Source organism: Ostrinia nubilalis, chromosome Z, assembly GCF_963855985.1.
Source record: "Ostrinia nubilalis chromosome Z, ilOstNubi1.1, whole genome shotgun sequence".
Classification (NCBI taxonomy): domain Eukaryota; kingdom Metazoa; phylum Arthropoda; class Insecta; order Lepidoptera; family Crambidae; genus Ostrinia; species Ostrinia nubilalis.
In genome coordinates, this window is record NC_087119.1 from 5,632,316 (window position 1) to 5,651,158 (window position 18,843).

At 36.7% G+C, this 18,843-nt stretch overlaps 1 protein-coding gene across 1 annotated transcript in view; it reads left to right on the plus strand.

Moving 5' to 3' along the window:
* Positions 1-17,532, plus strand: part of LOC135087166 (sensory neuron membrane protein 2) — an 88,167-nt gene extending 70,635 nt beyond the window's left edge. Inside the window, exons 7-9 of the mRNA XM_063982006.1 lie at positions 15,068-15,186; positions 16,402-16,527; positions 17,341-17,532. Coding sequence (XP_063838076.1) covers positions 15,068-15,186; positions 16,402-16,527; positions 17,341-17,508 — 413 coding nt within the window. The 3' untranslated portion in view covers positions 17,509-17,532. The remainder of the gene's footprint in view (positions 1-15,067; positions 15,187-16,401; positions 16,528-17,340) is intronic.
* The last annotated feature ends 1,311 nt before the right edge of the window (positions 17,533-18,843 follow it).

Here is an 18,843-nt window from a genome sequence, read left to right on the forward strand (position 1 = left end):
TTAAAAGCCACGGTTTTGTAACTAATTTGCCAGCGACTTCCGAGATCGCTTAAATTCGATTAGGTAACCACCTTTTTTTAAGTAATCCTCCACAAAGCTGTACACCAATATTCAAAAATATTCACGCTGCCTGCGTTTGCAACAAAACTGTGATGGACAAAAATAAAACGTCACAATCGACGACAAGCCGCGTCGCCGTTCACTAATAGCGCGCAAAAAATGATGGACAGGTAGGTATAGGTACTGCGCCGTGATTGCATTTCCTCCCCAACCCTTTGTGATGGTATTATCGAGGGTTGAGGGAGGATCAAACGTCCTCGCATGTACTCTATGTGCGTATGTAGATAAACAGCATGAGGGGAAAAGATAGCCAGCCCTATTCATCGGACAAACACTTTCAAATCAATCCGTATGAGTCATACCTACAATTACATGTTTTGGTAGTGCTCATTAACTACCATAACACACATTTGCCCCGGCGGGACCTGAACCAGGAAAATTCATAATGCGGACCACTACTCCTATCAAGCACAAATCATAATCAGAGATATGTATTGTGGAAGTTATAAAATAAAGTCGCTGCCTATCTGTGCGCTTTAGATCTTTTAATTTAAACGATGCAACGGATTTTAATGCAGTTTTCAGAAATAGTGGAAGGTTTCAAGAGGAAACTTTTACTAATTTTCTGTATGTAATTTGTGTTGAATTACTAACTAGTGTGTTACAAGTGGGTTCAGCAATTCGGCAATTAAGTCCGACACCTTCACCGTTGGCCTATTGTCACCTGAAACGAAGTTTTACAGCACCCAACACGAGACAAGAGCCAATTTTTAAAGGATTTTCTTAAGTGATTAAATGAGGAATAGGACCTGGGACCTACTGCTATCAAAGTAGCACTCCACCCTTGAAGGATGATCGAAGTCTAGAAAAATACTTAAATGCAGCGGTGACCTACCTTGTTGACCCACGCTTGACGCTTATCAAAATCCTTTAGGTAAACAGTATATATTGGACAAACACAACTTGCGTCAGAAAAAACAAGTCGAGGTACATCAATTTATGATAGTTATTGATTTACATTTACGTACTGGGTCACATGAATACATGTTATGATGGTGTACAATCGAAAAATATTTACGTTAGAGCTGCATTTTAAATGAAGCAGGTATATTTTTTATGGGATGGTTTACATTAAAGAAGCTTCGACCTTATTATTGTTCTGTGACGACGTATGCGCTCGTACAAAGTGACTTTCCGTCGACGTAACGATCGCGATATGAAACAGTACAACTACAAAGGGCCAGGTATTGTACTGAGAATCGACTGTTCACGTTCAAGGACTCCGATTCTGTAGTTCAGTATTCTGAGATGACGCTCAATTATGAATCTGTAAACTCAAGAACAGACGACTGAGTGTAAGTTTACATCAAAATAATGTCGTCACTAGATGCGCGTTTTAAAAAATCTATGAAGATTTTAGTTCTTGAAAGTATCCGCTTGGGACGCTGTACAATCCGTCATACATTTAATGTCATATTTAACGCGCTAACTAGTGACGAATTTTAATATAAACTCACACTAAGCCCTCAGGTACTGTAATTGGCAAACACTGACATTGTATCATCCATATTCTTAAATATTTGCTAGAGTTTAGAGCGTGGTGTCATGTAACTAGGCTTTGCAGTTAGACTTACTCGTACTATCTTACATATTTTTCATGTTCAGAACAGACTCACTGACTAGATACTACTAATACATAAATGCCTCAAACAAAGAATATGTATTATTCCGATGCGCTTATATTTAAAATGTCACATTAAGCTTTGTGTATTGGTAATTAACTCTCCCTCCATTATGCCATGCCATTTCAATTGCAACAACCAACTGAGCAGACGTGCACTATTTTTAAATTTACTCAACCAGACACAAAGTGAGACTCCCAGTTTAAGTTACAATTCAAATTTTCAGACTATCCCTCTTTTTCCTAAAGAAAAGTGGATATCATTTAGTTCTAAACCGCCTGGTCTCAGAATCGGGCCCATGGCAAAGGCACTGAATTGTTTTATTTTTCCGAAGCGGCAAAGGGAAAAATACAGGTTTCTTCTTTTCAATTTCCCGGTTCTTTTCATGTAGGTTCATTTTTCAGTTACAACCCTTACAATGGCGTGTATAACTTGTATTGAAAAATGAATAAATCAGTTACCTAACTTCATTTTATTTGTATTTTTACCGTTTTATAGCTCTAAGAAGTTATTGTACTTATGGTTTTTATCTATGGAAAACAAAATCATCTAACTTATTAATCTAATATAACACAGATTACTAATAAGTTACTACTAACAGCAGGAGAATTGCTCGCAGAATTTCTAAAATCATGTGGCAGTGGGCTGGGCACATAGCTCGTAGAGACGATGGCCGTTGGGGCAGAAAAGTTCTCGAGTGGTGACCACTGGCTGGAAGACATAGCGTGGGCAGGCCTCCTTCTAGGTGGACCGACGATCTGGTAAAGGTCGCGGGAAGAACCTGGATTCGGGCAGCGCAGGACCATTCATTGTGGAAAAACTTGGGGGAGGCCTTTGTCCAGCAGTGGACGTCATTTCGCTGAAACGAACGAAGGAACTACCTACTAATAATCTCAAAATAATAACTCTATCTAAGATAGATCTTCATCAGAATATTATAATATGGCAAACAAAATGTCACAGTGTCAATTGCCAAAATATAGGTTATTGAAAATGTATGTAAATGTAATGCACTAAGCCAAAACTTCCTTCTATGGCAAACAATCGATCCACGTGCTGACCCTCAATCGAAATATCAAAGAAGTTTCCACCGGCGGTCAGGGGGCATAAATTATTCGTACAACTACAGTATCGATTGGTACCTTCACAAATGCAGTTGACATTTGTAAAAGTGACATGTTATTATAAAAAGAATAGGGCAGGTAGGGCCATTAATTAAATATTAACAGCGTCAGATTGTAATAGCTACTATTAAAGACGAAGAAAATAAGTTTATAATTTATTCATCAGTTAATACATCAGAGTCTGAGACTCAGAGTAACTTACGACTAAGGAATTCGATTTTTTGTCAGCTTTTAGTTTCCGGAATTTCGGAATTGTCTACAGACTATCATTGGATCCCAATACAATCTTCAGATTATGAATAGATTATCAAAAGACGGAGTACCTATTCTAATCTTCCCTTTAATTATCTTCTTAATTGCCAAAACATTCAATGTTTATACAATAATCTTTCAAAAATTCCATTTAACTCCAACATTAAACTTTAAATCTCTTAAAATAAAAACAGAACTTCCAAAACAAATAATTTCTGAATAATTAATAGTTACAACAAAAAACAAGAGACTCAAAAATAATACTCGTAAATAGACGAGGTATAAAAGTTCTAGACCACTAGTTAACTGTGTGACCTTTAAATAGGCCGTACTAGGACAGTGAGGAAAAATCAATTTAAACGCCCTTCGGAAAGTCTAATGTACTCTAACTCCCTTGCTAATAAAAGTAATTTACTCATTGAACACTTGTTTAAAGTGACGTTTAGTATGGAAATGTCACTTTAAACTACTGTAAAGGGGTTACTTAGAGCTGTCCATTGCAATGAAATTAGGGTCGCCCGCCAAGGCTGTCAGTTGCTCTCACTTGCAAATGTAGATATAGTAAGTAAGTAGGTATGTAATAGTCGGCCGTTTGGTGTAGTGGTTCAGAACGGACTACTATGCCGAGAGGTCCCGGGTTCGATTCCCGTCCGGGTAGAAATTGAAATGATGAATTTTAATTTCTGTGACGGGTATGGGTGTTTTCTATGTATAATGTGTATGTATTTACAAAAAAAAGTATTTAAGTATGTTTATATCCGTTGTCTAGTACCCATAGTACCAGCTTTGCTTAGTTTGGGACTAGAGGCGCAATGAAAATGTTCAAGGATATTTATTATTATTTATTTATTTATTTATGTCATATTCCTAGCTTTTTCAATAACACTTATTAATAAACTACTGATATCCTATCTGTGGTTACATACCTATTTCTCTGTTATGATAGGTTTTTATAATCCTATTCACAGAATCTTACTTAGGCTTGACAGATCCTTCAACTATATTATTTCTAGTTTATGAGTAATAACATCTTTATATGATTTCAATTTCCGGTCCACCGTAACTCGTTCCGCGTTTGTATGACACGCATCATATTTTCTTTGTTAGTCTGTCGTATAACGTCGTACATATTGCTACTCAACGTTAATTCTGATTGTTTATATTACAAACCACATCATCTTAGGTATTTACTTATTAAACTCGCTCTAAACGTAACCGGTTGAGATAATGTTTACAAAAGCATTATTAAAAATTCAATAGCATTCGATAGCTCTTAGATACATTTTAAAAATAATGAGAAGATTAGAAACAAAAATATGCACAGTACAGGATCCGTTTTCAAGAAGTGACGATATCATATTACAAACATACATCTAATAACGTCAAGGATTTTGTATTCTACGAATTTTTAAAACCGCATACAAATATCTGCCAGGATGACCTCGTTTCCTACTGTCGTGTTTTCCATTACCTAACCACCCACTTTTAAATGTACTGGCACATTAAGCTAACACTGTGGCATCTTACGTAGTGGTAATAGAAGTAATATTGCAACAGAAATGTGCAGTCTGATGTGCTTTAAACTAAGTGTGCCTTCAGATTTTTCGAAGTGCCTGCGCCTGGGCGTATTAATGCAGAGCGACACGCCATTAGTGTTCAAGAAAATCCTGGAATCGTCGCGGCAAACTCGCTGGATTATTTTCCTTTTAAACGACTGAAGTTTTCTTCTATTTTCAAGACACTCTGGAAGGATCTGTTAAACTTAACTGAACTTAGCTGAGGTTTTATTTCTCCACTGTTAATGAAAACAGACAGACTTGCGAATTAAGATGCCTCAAAGATGTTTGTGTTGTCGTTTCGCCGTACTATTTCTATCTTCTTCCGATTCACCAGTTCCATTATCAGAGACGGCTAACATATCCTACCTATTACAGTTATTGGACCCATTTTCAGAATGTATTTTAAACTGAAGTCCTAAGCGTAGCAAGTCCAATTCCAGGAATATTACGTCCTCTTACCCAGTTATACGCGGAAATTTTAAGGGCCTTGTATTGCGAGACTCGAAGGCGGACACTTCACAATAGGTGCTCCTGCCACTCAAGCTGAAAAATCGTGAACAAGATATTACGGTCCAATTCCACATAACATGAGATCTAGAGTAGCTTGCAATGGTCCTCACTTCGGAAATTGCATTTGCAATAACAAAAGACGGTCTGCAGCCATTGAATCCTCAATTTCGGATCCAATCTTAGGCCTATAATTGCTTGATGGCGCTCGCCTGCATATTACATAATCACGTTATCCTGCCTGCAAAGCGGTACATAATGTACTGCGATGGACATCATTTGGCTTACAGAGGGACATAATTAAAACCTGTCATTCCCAGTAACTAATATGGTTAGTAATCGGGTTAGTCTTTGAGGGGCCTGACACGGCTGTGCTGGTCCACTCAACTGTATCCTGTAATTGCGTAGACGACATGTTAATTATCGCAAGGGGATGGGCCAGGAATCTATTAGGACTACATCTCATTATGCGTCTCGGTATAGTTCGATAATACCGTTCTAATCAAACGTTGAGAAGGCCTTGTTAATATTGGCTTAAGTAGTCGCTTGGATGAATAGGCATCGTCTGGGTTATTGAGTCAAAGCTCTATCGTCGTTCATCTCAAGCCTGAGCCATATTAATATCGCAGTAATGCCAGAACATTTGATTCTATATCCTACAAATATTTTTTGAAAAAAAGCAATATTACCTACTTATGTCAAGTGAGAAATAAATAAGTCCTTGGTAGACCAGTTATACCGATTTTTTCTTTCCTTTTCCACATTGAGGTAAAATCAAGTTTGAAAGTTTGCTTAGAATGTCTTAATCTTACACTTAATTGCATTTAGTCCCAGATAAAATTGCCAATTGAAATGGCTTACAGTACAATTACGAGGAAATAATAATTGTTCGTAGAGCACAATTCTTCTTTTTTTCTGGGCTTTCGCGGTTTGCGTTTAGCCACAACGGTAACAATTCTAAAAAGAATCGCTTCTCCACAACAACAATCACAGTTGGAACGGGTGAAGAAAAACAGTTTCTGTAGTGTAATCTATACAAGTAAAAGGAATTGAGATATCAATAAAACCTACTGTTTATGATGTTGTGATACATGACTCAAGTACCTACCTACCTACATAATAGTCCTTTAATTTGCATACGGCGCGTGTGGCGTTTAAGACAATTAGGAAGAGCTTACTAACGAATGGTGTTTTAATTCTGATATTACAGAGGAAGGATTTGTATTACCTACGAGTATTGTAGGTATGTTCGTAACCAAGAAATACAAAAACTACTGAACCGATTTCAAAAATTCTTTCACCATTATAATGGTACAATAGCCCTGAGTAACACAGGCTATGACTGCCGATGGGGCAGCAAGTTTCTGGAGTGGAGGCCGCGTACCGGAAAACGCAAGCAAGCGTGAGAAGTCCACTCACAAGATGGACCGACGACATTAAGGCGCTGGGCGCAGGCTGCTAACAACCAGTCAACATAAAAATCATTGATGGAGGCCTAGGTGTTCAGTAGTGGACGTCCTATGGCTGAAATGATGATGATGATGATGAGCACAGGTTATAGCAGACTGATACTCTATGCAAAGCCGCGGGCAAAAGATATTTAGTATACACAGCTTGATTTGATCGCGTGTAAAAGTGTGAGTTCTGAGAGTAGGTAAGAGTTTTTTATTAGCAGGAAGATCCCGTCGTTTACGACATTGAAAACTTGTTGTTGTGAAGATTTCAATCAAGTAATTTGATTTGTGTGCTGGCAGATAGCTGATAAGGACTTACAAAGCGTTAAATGACCCTTATTTGAATACTGGAGAAATATAAATCAACGCCTTCGAGTGAAAACCTCGGAGGGAGATAAAACTGCGTGCTGTAAATTTTTTCAGATATCTACGGTTAAAAACACAGTAAGTCCTACTTCACAAGACGTGCAATAAAATTAACTCTCCTTGTACAACCGCATCCGTGATTATTATTTTAGTATAACTTTACATCCGTTGCTTTTCCGGTCACTTATCCTTTGCTTGAAACAGTTGAGCAATTACATTTTAATGTCGCTAGATTTATAAATTGAGGAAAAATTCATTAAGAACCAGTAAATGCTTCTTCTTCTTGTCGTCTCGACAACAAACCTACACAGCGTCAGCCCAAAACTCCGCCACAAGAATGGTAAGTAAATGCTAAGATTACGGGATTATATACTTAACTGTAACAAAAATTTACATAAAAATGTATAAGTTACGTTAGTTAGTTTTTTCAAAAAATAATGACAATGTAAACTTCATAAAACGTGACATGATTGCCACCAATAAAGCTGCAGGTACTTCGAAGTTTAATTATGCATGGAGGATTGTTTTATTGCCACCACGCTGCGCGCCGCTTTGACGGGGAAAGCTTAAAAGTTTTTGTCACTGGCATTGAAATACATAATACATTCCTTTGAAACACAGGCTGCTGTTTAAATTAACCTTAGCCTACTATCCCATCGAAACAAAAATTTAAATTTTCGTGTTTGGCCTAAATCTCTTTAGGAAATGAATAGGTAAAAGAATGAGTAAAAAATAAAAGGCCAAAAAATGAATTGAATTATCCTATTCGAACGATTCCCCCAATGCTCAGAAAATAACTTAATCCAAGCAGTGAAAACCTTAAAATGGTCATGTATTCGTAATATACCTACGAGTATATCCTCAGATTTTAAGAGCAACAACATAGGTACTTAATTTTGTTTTATTTTTTTATATCTTAAATTTTTTTTTCTTTCACTTTTTATGTCTTAAATTTTTTTTATTGTTACTTTTTTTCTCTCTTTTTAATATACACTCATACACTGGTTGACCCAGAAAGCTGTGTGAATCTTCTTTATACTTACCACCAGACCCCACAAACACCTACAGTCAACAATTAGGTACCCATTACGTTCAAGTTCGTAATTTTAATGACATAACATCGTCAATGAACGCAAACTGCAATTCCCTGCGATTTCCCGGCGGTAAAGCGTAGCCCGACTGACACAGTGACCCATCAAACCCCCTCGTACCTGTTGCGCCCTCATGCAATCGTAACCCGCCGCCGCAATTCCATCCGATTCCAATTTGTAAGTTTCAGATTGATGCGTGACCCCATTTTCCGTATGCAGATTGGTTTGAGACATTCGGTTTTGCTTACATTGTAATTATTGTGTTGCGGGTATTGTAGATTCATTAAAATGTTTACCTATACAAGTAGGTATGTATCCTAGAGCTGTGCCTAGGTAGGGTCATGTTTTAGATAGAGCTTATTTCGTAATTTAGTTACATCATACATTATGATGTACTATTTCCCATTCACAAAGCATAAAACACAAAAATGAAAAACCTTACCACATGTCTTTTACCAACAACCTTATAATATTTTACACAACTTCTTCTTGAAGAGCTTCGTTTCCAACAACTACTTCTAACTTTATCCACTAGTTCTTGCTAAGCCAACGAGAAAATGATATATTATTTTTCTTTTCTGAGACACAATAAAGTTTTATTAAATTAACCTTTACCATATAGGCCAGTAGAATTAAACACAAAAATGGATTAAATCGGAAATAATTCCTACTAAAGATTTAAGTGCTTTAATGGCTTCATTAGTTGCCCATAAAGACTCTCCTAGGTTTTCGACTTCGACGGAGTTGTGCTTAAGTGGTGGGGGCCCCCGAAAGGGGCGCTTTTGCGATTTTCCGGTTATACCGCGTAAAGGACTTACCTTATCGAAAAGTGGTCTTCCTGACGGTTGAAGGGCATTTAATCCTGCATTAAATAAGACCAAATTCATATGTTTTGAACAAACCGTTCTCGTGCAAATGTTCGGCAAAGTAGAAATAATTAATGACCCTCTCCACGTCCAATGGCTCGTTACCCGCAGGCTTCCAAGTCTTGAAAAGGAGCGCCTCAACCAGTGTAACCAACTCAAATCAAAAATCAACAACAACAAGTTCATATTAAAACGCTGAAGAGTTTTTTGTTTGTTTGTTTGAACGCGCTAATCTCAAGAATTACTAGTTTGATTGAAATAATTATTTTTGTGTTGAATAGCTCATAAATTGAGGAAGGCTATAGGATATCACGTTGAGTGCGAAACCAGGTCTATAGACCTTGTGTACGTCTCGCTTACCGTGCGGCTAAGAAAATTATAGTCTTCCTTGTCGTGCGAAAGGCATAACTTCAATTGGGTCCGGTGTAGGAAAGTGATGAATATATATCTATGATGTATTCTTAAAATAAAATCCAATGATGTACCTACCTTAATACCAGGTTTTTAGACCTGGTACCGCACGGAAGTAATAAAATGTCTTCACAATGCGAAACCAGGTCGAAGCACCTTGTACCCTGCGCACCTGGTACCGCACCCCACGCTAGCTTCGTGCAGCCAGTGTTGCCTCGCATTCGTAAGAAACGCACATGTCGACATGGCGTCAAGAGAAACAAACAAAATCAAAACTGCAAATTGATTATAATTTAATTTGCTACACGATTTATTGCTAATTTAAATAATGTTTTTCGTGACAAACATTTGAAGTTGTAACTAAATGTTATTAAATAATATGTTTTCTTTAAATATAGCTTATTTAAGTATTTATGCACGTATGTCTTATTTGTAAAATATTTAGACTAAATTATTAAAACATCTTTGTTTGTTACTTTTTTAAATTTTTATTAAAACTTAATTTAAACTATCGATATTTGTATTTCACATCACTAGAATACCCACCAGACTTCCCTACTTCAGTGCGGGCACAGGGTGCATAAGCCTTGTATTTTGAATATAGCTATAATTTTCATACTAAACAAGTTATTCACGAACGCCTTCAGGTGTATGTCAATAAATGCATTATTATTAATATTCAAAGAAAAAAAACACAATATCTATTAACATGAAGCCAAAAATAAAATTAATATATCTTAAATCTTACAAGGTCTTTAAGCCTTGTGCCGCCACAATGTAAGTTTTAATACCAGGTTTATTGACCTTGTACCGAAGGAATGGAAAGTATTAGAAAGTTACTGCCGCAGCAAAGGTGATATATACAATCACTCTACGACTAATAGAGGCGAAGCAGTAAAGAAAAATGTTGCAAGCACGGAAAATAGTATTTAAACTATTTTCACGCGTACGAAGTTGATTTTGTGACGTCGAACCTTGGACCAGGCATATGGCTAAGCAATGCAATCGTACAGGAGATTACAAGGAAGAGGGGCAGCCACATTAGGTAACACAGAGTCGTTCAGGAGAGTGCCAGGAAGAGGTGCAGCTACCGCAGTTAAGGAACGGCTGGGACGAACAAGGATAAGCGAATCCAACTTGTGAGCCTTGACAGGGATACGCTGGTTAAGGCGACCCTTTACAAGGCTTGGGAGCCTACGGGTGACGAGCTATTGGACGTGGAGAGGGTCATTAATTATACACATATTTTCTACTTTGCCGAACATTTGCACGAGAACGGTTTGTCCAAAACATATGAATTTGGTCTTATTTAATGCAGGATTAAATGCCCTTCAATCGTCAGGAAGACCACTTTTCGATATGGTAAGTCTTTTACGCGGTATAACCGGAAAACCTAAAAAGCGCCCCTTTCGGGGGCCCCCACCACTTAAGCACAACTCCGTCGAAGTCGAAAACCTAGGAGAGTCTTAATGGGCAACCAATGAAGCCATTAAAGCAATAAAATCTTTTGTTGGAATTATTTCCGATTTAAAATCTAATTCTACTGGACTAATATTGTTCTATGTTCGCGGAAGCTGTGCAACTTGTGCTTAGCGGTAAAGAGAGCCTTTGAGGGTTTTGTTTGTTTTTCAAAAGCACGTAATGAAAAGTTGAAGTAAGCCTTTTCTTACTAAATTATTCTTTTTATTTATTCTTCAGTCTTGTAGCAGCTGAGCTAAGTTTTTTTATGTGGAATCTAATACATTTTAGATTGTACGAGTATGTAAAATGCGATTGTCATTTATTCCACGTTAAACATCTAACGTTTGACGCAGTGGTTGAAACCTTGACTAAAGGCCGGGGTCCCGTTTTGAAACGTTCAAAGGTCTAGTTGTTGGGTAAAAGTTCCAAGAAAATTTCCTAATCCCTAGGGAAATAGGCATAAAGTGTATTGTAGTAAACACGATCGTGCATCTGAGTCTACGTCATCTTTTAACACTTCGTTACACCGCACAACTCTCGGGCACTTTGAATATTGGTTCGATGTAAATGGATCCATTAGCTGATATGAACTTGTCGTGTCGCGTCGGGGGACTTCACAATCGGTATTTCAACACTAGATCAGGTGGATTAATAAAATCGGATCTTACATTCCCTATTCAGATTCACAATTCCGATATTGAGATTGCGTGAATCTCCGCTGAAAGAGAAATTGGTGATTCGGAAAGGAATACAAGCTTGAAGAATAAGAAAATATAATACAAATTAATATGATATCTTGCAATTTTTTTATGTAAACTAATAAGTATTTTATAGGTTTACACGTACCTATAAAATACTTATTACTGTAATAAGTAACAAAATTGCAAGATACCATACGTGTACGTATACTTTTTCAATATTTAATATAATTAAATAGTACCAAACATGTATATTTATTTAAATACATACAAATAAATAAAAATTAAGGAAGTGACGCGTAAAATACCAGTTTTCTAATTAAGAGCCCAATTAAGCATGATAATCCGAACTTTAAAGTCAAGATGTAGGTAGTATTATTTACCTTTCAAGATCCAACGATAAATTCTCGATGAACTGAACTTAGTGGGTACTTAAGCACCAATTAGTGTCTCGATAATTGCACGTTTGCCAAGTGCAAGCCGCAGCTTAAGAGCGCGCAACAAGTTGGTTTGTCCTCGCGCCCGCCCACACAAGACCGCCCGCCCGCCTTCAAAAAGGGTAATGGAATAATCTTCCATGCTTGCTCGCAGTCTGCTTTATAGTGACTAAAGGGGACCATTCATAACCTCGAAAACCTAATGTTCTTCTGATTAATTTCGTCGCGGGTGACAGTCTAACTTTCGTGGCTCACGTGTATAATTTTCTTCGTTCATTGAAAAATACGCACACACAGTTAACTAAAAGCTTAATAGACATAATGGTATGCGAAAATAAACCTTAACCTTTAAAAATTAAGAAATGCACCCGCGAATTAGATTTTCAATATTTTTTTTCGCGATTAAGAATAAATTGCTCTATAGAGCTTATTAAAAAAATTTGGATACTGATAACAAAATCACCCTGTATGTTACTTGACGGTTATTTCAATGAGCCGTTGTCTGTCTGTAGGTATGTACTTTATACCTAGTTAGTAAAATAGTAAACTATTTCCATTAATTATTTAATTGAACGCTTTTTGTAAACAGAAATGTATTTAATAGTATCAGGCTTTAATTTACGGAAATCTATAATTAGAAATTTTGTACCACACCTAACTCCAAATTGAATATACAATAAGTACACTCGTTACATTGTGTTAACTTCTATTGGATTTTCAGTATTTCCATTAACGGTGTAGTTAGTTTGAAATCCATCTGTTATTACCATTTTGTTTATAGGTGGTTGTTATGAACTAAGTGCAAACATTATTAATGGAGAGAGAACGTAAATAATGGTAACGCCAGAGGCACAGGATATTATTTTCTATTTGTTGTAGCAATCAAATATTGAATTTAATTGCCTCTGGTTTTGTTTACGTGTAGGTACTTTGAATAATGAAATTATGTTGTTAGTGCTCAATTATTTTTTAATTTGATTTGTATGTAAATATTTATTAAGTGTAACATTTGATCGAATCTTCTAGATGAATGAAGAATCCTGGAACAGTTATTATGTTAATTACTTAGTATTTAAAATTGCGACTGAACAGTCACTCTCACACACACAACATGGACATAATTATTTTTATTTTGGGGTAAACGTGTAATCACAAATTTCAGATCATTGTTTTTATTGATTTTAATTATACCTACACCGTTTTGCAGGTAGACACTGGATACTTCTGAACTACTTCTACCACAGAATACATAATAGTTTAAGTTGGTGAAAATAAATAAATAAATAATTAAAAAATAATACTTAGTAGCAAAGCTAAAGTATGCTTCTACTGGCTAGATTATTAATTTTCCTAGTAACCTACCTTAAGTATTGAAACTTAATACAGGTATTATTAACTGGCTACGTAGAATTTAATATTAAGCTAAAGTATGCTTCTACTGCAAAGCTAAAGTATGCTTCTACTGGCTAGATTATTAATTTTCCTAGTAACCTACCTTAAGTATTGAAACTTAATACAGGTATTATTAACTGGCTACGTAGAATTTAATATCCTGCCAGTCCATTTCCGATGAACTGTAAATGAAGAGCATTATTTGGATTAAACATTTCTGATTTGCAGCAGACTGAATTGCAGCTTTAATGAAATAATCTAGCGGGCAGTTTTGTAATCTTTCAGGTAAAAACTACTGGAAAGGTTTTGATGACCACAGTATTCTTGACTTGAACATAAAAGGCTGAAATATTTAGTTAATTAACCAAGTTTTTTCTGTGAAAAACTGAATATCCGACCGGTGAAGCCGCTGACAAAAGCTAGTCTATGAATATGTTACAGTCAAAACTCATAAACGGTCAAAAACACTTGGTCAAAACTACTTTTGACTGGAAAAATCAGTCAAAAGTGATATTGACCAACCTTGCATCAACAAATACACAAAGCACACGTTTTACAGCGCTAACTAAAGCGCGCATCCGATGCGAGACCACACTTTCAGTTTGCGCTAGCATTATAGTAAGGTAGTTCAAATCGGACGGGATGTTAACTAAGCACACAATTCGGATCCGAACAAATCCATTAAAAGCCTCACCGGTTCGCTCATTGTTTGCCTTTAGTTTTGCAATTAGGTTGAATCCGGTGGAACTAAAACACCTGATTCACAACTTCAAATTCAAGTGTTCAGCTTGATTTACCTTACAATTTAAGTAAAAAGTACAGTTTATATTACGTGTTTGAAAGCCAAAGTTGGATTTAGTTTTTCCTTTTACATATAGGCAAACAAACCTACAAAGTAAACTACTACAACAACCAAGTACTTTAAACATATATTTCAGTTATGAATTTCAGTCGATAGCAATTAGATTTAGCAAATACTTATTTAAATGTAGTTCTATTCACCAGTTTTCTACTCGTTGATCTGAATGTTGTAGAGACGGATATCCGTTTAGAAAATTTCACACGAGGTATCCGGATATCCGGTCTAGGCATTTTATCAGACCGGAAGGCGAATAGATCACATTGGCCTGCACTTTCAATCACTAAAATCAACTGTATTTTATAGCAGAATCCCGGGTCTAAACACAAAAAAAAAATCTAAACTTACCTTTTACTTATTGCCGTTGCTCCGTCAGTAAAAAGGCACTATAAAATGTATTTCATAATTTGTTTAGTACCTAATGTAAGTGTAATTTAAAGCTCAAGTATTTTATAATCTAAGGGTGGGTTGCACCATCTTACTTTAACTGTGACAAACGTCAAAAATCTGTCAAACTCCATACAAAATACACCGGTTATCGTAATAGTTACCGTTAAAGTTAGATGGTGCAACTCACCCTTAGTAGTTATTGAATAGTCTGCACTACTTTTTTCAGTCAGATCTTAGTCAAATTAGTTACGAATAGGTACCTACTATTTTGAAATGCAAAATTTATGATAGGTAGGTACACCGTAAATAGATTAACGCCCGTATTCACAAGTATTACTATGAGGTCTCACAGTGCGCGTGGACGCACAGGGTGACACACGAACCAATCACAGAGCTCTATTCATTCATTAGATTTGCTGCGTGATTTACTTAAATAAGTATTTATTTTATTGTTGCAGGTGCTTTCATGGTTATGTCGTACCCCCACTTCTTGTATGCTGATATGAGGTACAGAAACGGAGTTCTAGGACTGAATCCAATTGAAGAAGACCACAGAATATTCCTTGATTTGGAGCCAGTAAGTTTTGTTGTTTCTGTTTATAAATAGTTGTTAAATAATTAGGTAATTATTCAGTAACTTACTCGTACTTGCAGTAATGAGTCAAGTAATTTTGTAAGTAGTGTATCTAGAAGAAAAAGTACTTAGGTAAGGAAAGGGGTTAAAGTGATGGAAGACTTTTGTTTTATAATAGCGCAAAGCCGCAAGGCACTTTTATAATTTAAGCCTAGGTACTTACTTTACTTATAATGGAATGCTAAGATGCACTTATCAAGAGGTCTGCAGACTCTTTGTTTGGCCGAAACTATTAAGTAAGTAAGTAAGTAGGTAACTAGCTAATCAGACATTCAAGTAAGTAACTGACAATGCTTTTAATGAAATGGACCACGCCACAGGGCAATTACTAATTGTCTGTTTAAATTTTTAAACAGCCTTGTTTTTCTTCAGCACAATAAGTACTTAGGTTTTTGTATTTTCATTCTCCTTCAAGATTAACAAAAACTCATTCTTGCTGCTGCTGCTGAGCTGTTAGGTTATAATAAACCGTGTTTACTTACTTACTTATTCATTTTCAACATACAATATGGGTAGAGAAGAAAAATGCATTCAGGTTACTTATTTTGCAACACTAGTTATAGTAGCGCCTAGGCCGTTTTGAATGACAGTTTGATCTAAATGGCTTGGCTGCAACATCGCTCACATTTTATTTCAAGTTTAACTAAGACGTCCTATAAACTGCTGTTTTCCTTCACATGTCAGCCTTCTGCACTGCTCCGCCGCCGTAGGAACCTACTCAGTGAGGCCCGTTTTCCACCAAAGCGAAAAAGAGAAGAGACATCTTCTCTAATCTAAGTATCAGATTTCCGAACTGAAGCTAAGGTGATGTGGAAATAACGAAATCTAATTGGTCATTCAAACACATCTCCTATTCTTTGTGCTTTGGTGTAAACCAGGCCGTAATCGCTATAGGTACGTGTACTAAAACAACCTAAGTAACGCCCGTATTCACAAATGTTACTATGAGGTCTCACAGTGCGCGTTAATGTACAGGGTGACACACGAACCAATCACAAAGCTCTATTCAACACTGTGTGTTCGATTTTTGTGAATAGAGACTTATGTTACTTCTAGCGCGAAATAAATGCAGTGTGTCAGAAGCAAAATATCCGTAAAAAAGTCTAAAATCAAAATGTACAAAGGTGCAAGCTAATATAACTTCTTTATTATTAACAGAATACCGGAACTGTGGTGCGAGGGGCCAAAAGGGGTCAGTTCAACGTGTTCATGCGGCCCATCGCCGGGATCCCTGCCACGCAAAATCTACGAACAACGCTAACACCACTGCTTTGGATTGAAGAGGTCAGTATTTAGAATAATAAGTTCCCACCTACTGTTTACTTACGTGCCGTTCGTCTCATTCACAGATTTAGATTAGCCTAATCCGTGGTCTCATTGATTTGAATGAAAAATGCCGCTCTCGATTTGCGTCTTTCCACTTCATTTCAATCAGCGGCCAGAGCAGCCTGATATCGAGCTTTCAATGTCTAACCTAACTAAGAAATACAATAAGTGAGTTTAGACTAAATGTAAACTAGGTACCTACCTGGGTAGCGATCCCAGATAAACTCGAATATCTGAGGATCTGTCAATATCTGAGGATCTGTCACTGGACGTCTTGCCATATACCTACTTAAATTTAACGTGCCAAGAATAATTATAGTTAGATTCAAACGAGTCTCGAACTCGCTTGATAGAGAAGAATGTATGACCTAATGTGCAAGCGCAGTTTTTAGGAGCAAGGAGCGATAAGTGAACTTTTTGTTCAATATTCCCCGTTAACGTTAAATTGGAACTTTTAATGGGGAATAATGAACTAAAAAGTTCATTAATCCCCGTTATATTAGGATTTTATTTTGAACGTAATGGGGATTAATGAACTTTTTAGTTCATTATTCCCCATTATAATTTCCAATTTAAAATTAACGGGGAATAGTGAACAATAAGTTCACTTATCCCCGTTGACGGGGATTGTCAACGGGGAATAGTGGAATAAGCCGTTAGCTGTAGGGTTATTATGTTTTTAATAGGGGTTCCGTTTCTAAATTATCTTTCATCAAATACATACGCTCGTGTTTATCTTTCCTAACCTAACATTGCATACTTATTTCTCAGGGTATCCAACTGACGGAAGAGTTCACCGACCGGCTGTCCTCTGATCTGCTGTCAACGCTGAGCCTGGTGAACATCCTGGTGCCGGTGGCGGTGGCCCTCAGCGCCGCGGTCCTGCTGACCGGAATCACCATCATCGCTTGCGTGTGTTGCAAGAGCAAAAAAGCCTGACTGAATAAACCATTGTAGATTTTTCTTAAGACTTTCATTTCTTTGTGATCGAGTACCTTTAGCTTACTACCCCCATATAAAAATAGCGAGTGTAATTTATCACGAAGTCAGGTTCTTAGCCGCCTATTCTCTACATCTCGATAATCGACTATAGGTGCCTACATGAACTATACCTGCCCCCCTAGTAAAGTTGCACAGAACTCCATACAAAAAAAATATAAGGGTTCCGTTTTTTGCCATTTGGCCAAGGAACCCTAAAAAGGCCTTTCAACCATTTTTCGATTGGTTTGCGATTATAATGCACTTTGTCTAGAACCACTGGCCAACTCATGATTTTGAAGATTCAATATCTTCAGGTCAAAATCAAAAATCTGGATCACATCGTATCCAAGGCGTCTAAGATGCTGGGTTTCATAATTAGAAATGGTAGAGCGTTTAAGCGTAGTTCTACTAAAATAGCACTTTTCAATAGCTTAGTAAGATCCATCCTCGAGTTTGGAAGTGTGGTTTGGCGACCTCACTATGCTTCGCACATTCTACGCATTGAACGAATCCAGAAACGACTTGTCAGACACTTGGTATTCTCGCATTTTAGAGACAAAAGAAGGTACTCGTATAATGAGATCTTAACTGACTTGGAAATAAAAAGCCTAGAACGTCGTAGAGACCACAGATCACTATATATGTAGGTAGAGACCTACTTGATCTTTCTTTCTTTTACAAAATTATGAGACATCATGTGCGTAGTCCAACCTTTCTAGCGAAGTTTAACTTCAAAGTCCCATTACGAATACCACGTAAACCCATTGAACCTCTCTCCCGCCCCTTTCGAAAAACTTCTAGGAGCCAACTCTCCTATATGTCGGATCTGCAAGATCTACAATAAATGTAGTGGTCCCCTGGATGTGCATTTCATGTCCCTACCCAAATTCAAGGCTACAGCAACCGACTCTATATCATAATAATTTAACTTATTATAACATCATTTATGCTAACTAAGCAGCAACTTATATTTCTTGCAAGCTGTGTATACCTCTAAGTGATAGTGCAATTAGCTTAATATTTTGCGTATTTTTTAACATATTGTGTATTGTTGTACCTATCGTTGGTGTACCTAATAAATAAATAAAATAAATAAAAAATCAAAAATGTTTTAGCTATTTCCTCGTAACGAAATTATTTTGAATCTTGTTTTGTGTACCTACTGAAAAATATACCTATAAAAATGTACCTACTGTATACGCACTACATATACCTATTTGTGAACCTACACTGAAAAATAGTATACTCGCTATACATATAGGTATTTGTGCAAAATGTGTAATTTTAGACTTT